This window comes from Fulmarus glacialis, unplaced genomic scaffold (assembly GCF_000690835.1).
Source record: "Fulmarus glacialis isolate BGI_N327 unplaced genomic scaffold, ASM69083v1 scaffold3501, whole genome shotgun sequence".
In the NCBI taxonomy this organism is placed as follows: domain Eukaryota; kingdom Metazoa; phylum Chordata; class Aves; order Procellariiformes; family Procellariidae; genus Fulmarus; species Fulmarus glacialis.
In genome coordinates, this window is record NW_009193216.1 from 46,853 (window position 1) to 52,852 (window position 6,000).

Sequence of the window (6,000 nt, forward strand, 5' to 3'; positions counted from 1 at the left end):
AACAGGCTAGAACAGACCCAGATATTTTAAGACTGAAATACTCTACATTATTTGTATTTCTTGAGCTAGGGAGCATAAAAGAGTGAAGTGAAGAGAAGAAAAAACACCGGTAGGGTATGGTCATGCTTGCATAACAGAACTAACATGAAAGGGAAAGCCTACACTCTAAAACCCTTTCTCAGAGACCCACTGCCTACATCATCTAACCATTTGATGAACTATAAACAAGCCTTGATATTTAGTGTCTGTCTACAGAGCTTCCTTAGGCTAGCGGGGATTTATTCTGTGATCAAGAAATGGGGCACCACCACTGGCAGAAAGGTTTAATGAGTTTTCCATTATAAATTCAAAGTGAACTAGACTAATAAAAGAGAGACCCTAAATGAAAGTTAGTTTATTGCTGTGATAAATCTCTACATGAGAAAATGGACATATTTATGGCACCGGACCTATCTTTCACTGGGAGTGAGGTGAAGACTGTGAGGATGAAAACCAGGAGACCAACATTAAGAAGAAAGTACACTAAGTGGGTTGAGCGATTTGGCAAGCTTGTGGTAAGCTTACCTGAAGAATGAGAGAGATCAGCTAGTAAAACAGTTCAAGAACTAACATCTACTGATCAATTCCAGAAGTAGTTTTGATGGCAAAAATACACTCTGCCATCAAGCTCGGAGAAGAAAATTCTAACATACACACCTATTAATGAGCTTAAATGAACGAAACTTCGGTTAATTTTTGCAGTTCTACTCAAATTCTTTCTAATATAGAGGTATGTCATACTCATCTGAACACTACACCAAAGCACCTTAAATCTGAAGGATGGCTACTGAAAGAAACTAGACTGGCCTCACAAGTTACTGTTAGGAGCTGCTCTTACTGAATCTCATGAAATTTTGGCTTCGAGCATCTTCAATGCATGTTCACACTTTCATTCTTTACAAAGAATTAGAATATTAAGTTGTTACAACAGAATGCTACGTATATTAAAAGGTATTTATAAGTCCCCTTTTAAAAAATACTTCAGAAGTAAATGAATATGATTAGTTTACTCGTGTAAAAATCCTGTGAAATACCTAAACAATCAAAGCAAGATAGCTTTCACATGAGAAAACAACATGAGAAGCCTGACTTTATTAAAGCCTGTCTTCATTTCACTCCAGTGAAAGCGCAAGCTTTTCACATACATCTTAAAGGTTACTTGCTATTCCATTACCTTTGCCAAGCGGCTCATTTGATCTTCAGAGACTGTGCTGCTGGTTCTCCCAGGAGTTTTGGTGGGCTCCGAGCCATCAGCTTCTACGTTGGGCCAGACTTTCAAATCATGCATTCCTTGACGAAACATACTGCAGGGAAAAATGCAGAATCACTTCAGTAAATTCAAAATAATACAGCTGTCAGGTATCAAAGTACAGCACCAGCTGCAAGAAAATGAAGTAGCTTCCTTTGCCAAACCTACAAACATGCACTGCCATGCATAATTTAACTGAACTGCAAAAGTGCCTCACACCTTGTGCCTACAGCCTTCATTTTTATTGGCACACAGAGTTTAGAAGAAAATGAGTAAGTCTGAGATAACTTATTTGGCAAGTGGAAGAAAAATAGGTAATTCCCAAAGTCAGCAGGGTGGTACAAATGCAAACTGAGGACAAAGCTTGACCTTCATATTTTTATTATTTGTAATGAAGCAGAAAGTATTCCTCTTGACTTGCAAATTATAATACTGACTTTAGGTCTGTCAGTCTGAAAAAAATTCAACTAAAAAACTACCTAAGTTTCATTTGAAGGTCAACTGATAATCAACTGATAAAAAGCAGCCTTCTGAGCTGCCAAATAAAAAAAAACCCACAACCCTCAACACACCATCTTCTCCATCTATGCTTGAAATTGAATTGGTAATTGAAATTGTGCAGTGAACAGAACTTTGCAGGGTAACTGACCACACCTTTTCTCTGCAAAACCCTGCTTTCCTTGCGTATTTGTGCTGATCCACCGATGAAAGATGCCCCAAGTGCATTAGCTTTGCCAGTAAGAGGTGTCACTTAACTCAAACAACTTCAGGTAAACACAACTGGAAGGAACACTTTCAAAAGTCAACCATTAAAAATGAGAGATACCAACCAGAAGGACCATCTGATCTTGAATTTACACATCACTCTGTGGAATACTATTACAAAGGTTTCCATTTACAAGTAAATACAAATCTTGAAATTATTTGTTGCTTTCTGTCCATCTACTTCCCCCAGGCCCCACACACTGGAAAGAAAAGTAAATTTCATTTATCAATTATATCTTTTTCCAGGAACTATGCTCTAATGCTTTAAAAACTACCAGCAGTCTTTGGGGCATAGTCCAATTGATCCAGTTCAATTTTCTGCCCTAAGACAATGTCAACCTTTTTGTCACAGCAATATCTTCAATGACAGAGTTACAACCTCTCTGTACAGTCATTTTCTGCATTCAAGTGTTACTAGAACAGCTTTCCCAATGCTAACCTAAACTTTTCTTGCACTTCAGTTTAGGCTTGTGACATCTTATCCACTGACAAGACAAAAAAAGGCTATTTCTCCCCATTTTCCACTGCTACCTACATACAAGAAAAGTGTTCCTCCAGTCTCTTCTTCAGCCTTACTAGTCTTTACTCCTCCTCCATCACACCTGTTTGCTAGACGTTCAATGATATGGATTCCTTCAGACTCCCAGTAGACAGCAACTTGCTTAAGTCAGTTATATAGAACTGAACATATACCAGCCGAGTGGACAAGTATAGAGAAGGAGGAGACAACATTGTCCCCGATGCATATTTCTAGACTGTTCATATATTCAATGTTGTTTGCACATTTCACCAGAGCATCATGATGCTGAATCATGCAAAACTTAAGAGTCACTCTAAAACCCAAATCTTTTCCTCTGTTTTCCTGGGCAGCTGCTTCCCATTCTGTATTTGACTCCAATCAATTGAAAAAAGTGCCAGCACCTCATACTTTTCCTTAAACTGCATCCTATTTTTTTTTCAGTCCCCTTTGCACTTAGTCAAGATCCTTTTGATGTATTGTCACCTTCCAGCACACTTGTAATCCTTCCCATTTTAGTGTTATCATCCACAAACTTACTAAACCCACCCACAGATTATTAATTTTGAAAATTCCTGATTCACTGAGTTACACTTTATTCCTATAAATAATACTTCATTAACAGCCCAATTGCAAGCCAATTAAATGAATTATCTTAAGTATTTAGTACTGGCATCCATGCATTACAGAAGTATACATATGAAGTGATTTCAGCAATTCCTACCTTAAAATCCAAGCTTACAGATCTAAAAAAACCCAAAAAGCCTAAATTTTGGTGTTATACAAGAGAAGACTTTTTTTTTTTTTTTTTTTTTTTACACAACACTCTCGCATGTATGAAGTTACACACAGGAAGAAATAGAGTAAATCATCTATGTATCTGATTTTTCAAACATCGAACTGTTAATCTAGCTTAAAAAAATGTGAAAAAAAAATCTCTCATACTACTGCTACCTTACTATTCACAAGTGAGCTTCAAATCTGTACCAGAGAAGAAAAAGCAGTATACCCATATTTCCCAAAGAGCGAGACCGTTGTTCCTCCCACAGGAACTGCTTTACCAGGTCCATATACATCCCAGATGGTCAGAGCCACCTGTGCATTGCGAGGCAAGTCTGGATACTTCACAGGCAGTTTCAGCCATTCATTCCAGCTGCAGAGAAACACTTTTTGTTAGTCATAAAGCTTTAGAATTCAAGTTACTCTTATTAGTTTATACAACCCAGATTCTCTTTAGAATATGAATATCTATGGGCAGATGAACTATTTTCCCCTGGGCTTTGACATTCAAATACTTGTCTTGAGCATGATTAAAAGGCTAGAGACCAAACAAAAAATACTCTAGATTGATGACTAAGTACCAAAGATCAGTTTGTCCAGTAAACAATATGAAAGTGTGCTAATCCAGGCCCCAGAAGTTATTTAAGTAGTAAGCCATGCCCAAACAAACAAGTAACAATTTTATTACTTACCCATTACACAAAAAGGTTGGTTTTGTGCTGTCAGGGCAACACTTAATAACCATACAGAGACTTGAAGAAACATAAGTTATTTGAAGAGGACAACAAAAAACAAATCTTTTTGACACACATAAAAACCATAGATTTATTTATATAACTTGAAGCCCCAGTAACTAAGAGGAATATGAAATAAAAGGCAGTCACTTACTTCCATCTAGTGCTAAAAGCTTTGTAGGAAGTTCTAACTGGAAGAGCAAGAGGCTTCCCTTCTGCAAACACCTGACAAGTTACGTACAAGTCAGAGCAAGTTTCTTGATACAGTCCTGAGAACTTCAGCATGGGATCTTCTAAGAGAGCTTTGTAACTCTTCTGTTCTCTTTTCCCTTCCAGACTGCCTCTATGTGGGGAGGGAAAAAAGACAAAAAAAAAAAAAAGGAGGGGGGGAGGAAGAGAAAAAATAAATAACCCACCATTTATTTTATCCACAGCAAAAATCCTATTCTATTTCCATAGCTTATATTTAGATTACCCAGTACTGAGGCTATCCTCACTTTGCATTACCAGTTGGTTGTGAAATCCAAATATCGGAGAGGAACTCAGGATGTAAAGCGATGAACAAATACAGAATTATTGCTATACTGATTACGGGTCGGGGGGAAGAGAAGGGAAGGGAAGAATTACTTGTTTGTCTTTTCAATGGAGATAACTTCTTCTAGTACAACCTGTAGATTCTTAGACAGCATCAAATGAGATACCCTAAGCAGGGCAGTAATAAGATGACATATGCTGCTAACATTAAAAAAACAAAACAAATACCATATTACATGTGCTCCAAATATTATTTGGGGGGGGGAAAAAAAACCCACATGATAAGAAAAGCCTTATTTTTAAGTTGTATGAAATGTATGTATGACTGGCTTTGGATGCCAGTCACCTCTCTAATCAACAACAAATCAAAGCTCAAGTAAGCAGACTGCTCAAATCAAATTTGATTAAATCCCTGCAACGTTTTGCAGAATGCTAGTGTTAAGAGTAAATCAACGGAATTTCTCAGGCCTCAGCTATACCACGATGAAAACAATCAAGCATATTAAACATCTGACTGTGGATGCACATGTGAAAACAAAAAAGGAATTGTGGTGGTGATGGGAAAACATGTAAGATCAATCTTCCAGCAAACAAAAAAAATCTATCAGTACCACAAAAACTCTTCAGAGTAGATGAACAAGTTTCTTGCAAGAAACTAGCATAGCACATTCCTGGATGACATACACTCCAATGCACAAAAAAATCCTAGTTGTATTTTTGTTAGGCAGAATGAATTAGCAAAGAGGACACATGCATCTGACTTTAGATATCATCTTCCATTCAGAAGTTACACAACCACTGAATAAGCTTCCTCAAGTAAGTTTTCCAAAAAAGTACAATATACCTTAATGTAGGTATATACATAGGCAATATTCCTACATTAGGTTTACTACATTTTTAGAGCCAGCCATGTCCCTCCTGCACAAATATAAGCATCCCATTGCTGTGATGCAGAAAAATCCCAAACTTAAAAATCAAAAAATGAACCAGCGAATACATCAGCGTGTGATAATACCAGCCTCAACAAGAGTGCTTGCATATACCTAGTTAGGAACACATGTACATGTTCCAGCACCTGGATCTGCCCACAACCAAGAGCAACTTGCTTTCAAAGGAGCACGCAAACAAGCAGGAAGAAGAGTGTCGCCAGTCCATCTCCTTCCCTAACCCTGAGGAGTGAGCTGTGACACCAGCAGGTGAAAGGTTATCAGAGACATGAGCGCCGAATATTTGCCTTAAAGCACCGCCCTGCGCTACGGGACCTACGGCCATGAACGCCTGTAACGCGTTTGGAGCGAAGCTCACAACCCCGGCCCTGCTGCCGCCGCGGCCCCTCGCCCGTCCCGTCCCCACGGCACGGCTCGGCGGCGGGGGACGCTGAC

At 38.5% G+C, this 6,000-nt stretch overlaps 1 protein-coding gene across 1 annotated transcript in view; it reads right to left on the minus strand.

Annotated features, from left to right (window-relative positions):
* Positions 1–4,421, minus strand: part of PIK3C3 (phosphatidylinositol 3-kinase, catalytic subunit type 3) — a 48,338-nt gene extending 43,917 nt beyond the window's left edge. Inside the window, exons 1-3 of the mRNA XM_009587353.1 lie at positions 4,239–4,421; positions 3,580–3,723; positions 1,214–1,343 (exon numbers count right to left, since the gene is read on the minus strand). Of these exons, the coding sequence (XP_009585648.1) occupies positions 1,214–1,343; positions 3,580–3,723; positions 4,239–4,369 (405 nt within the window). The 5' untranslated portion in view covers positions 4,370–4,421. The remainder of the gene's footprint in view (positions 1–1,213; positions 1,344–3,579; positions 3,724–4,238) is intronic.
* Between the last annotated feature and the right edge of the window lie 1,579 nt (positions 4,422–6,000).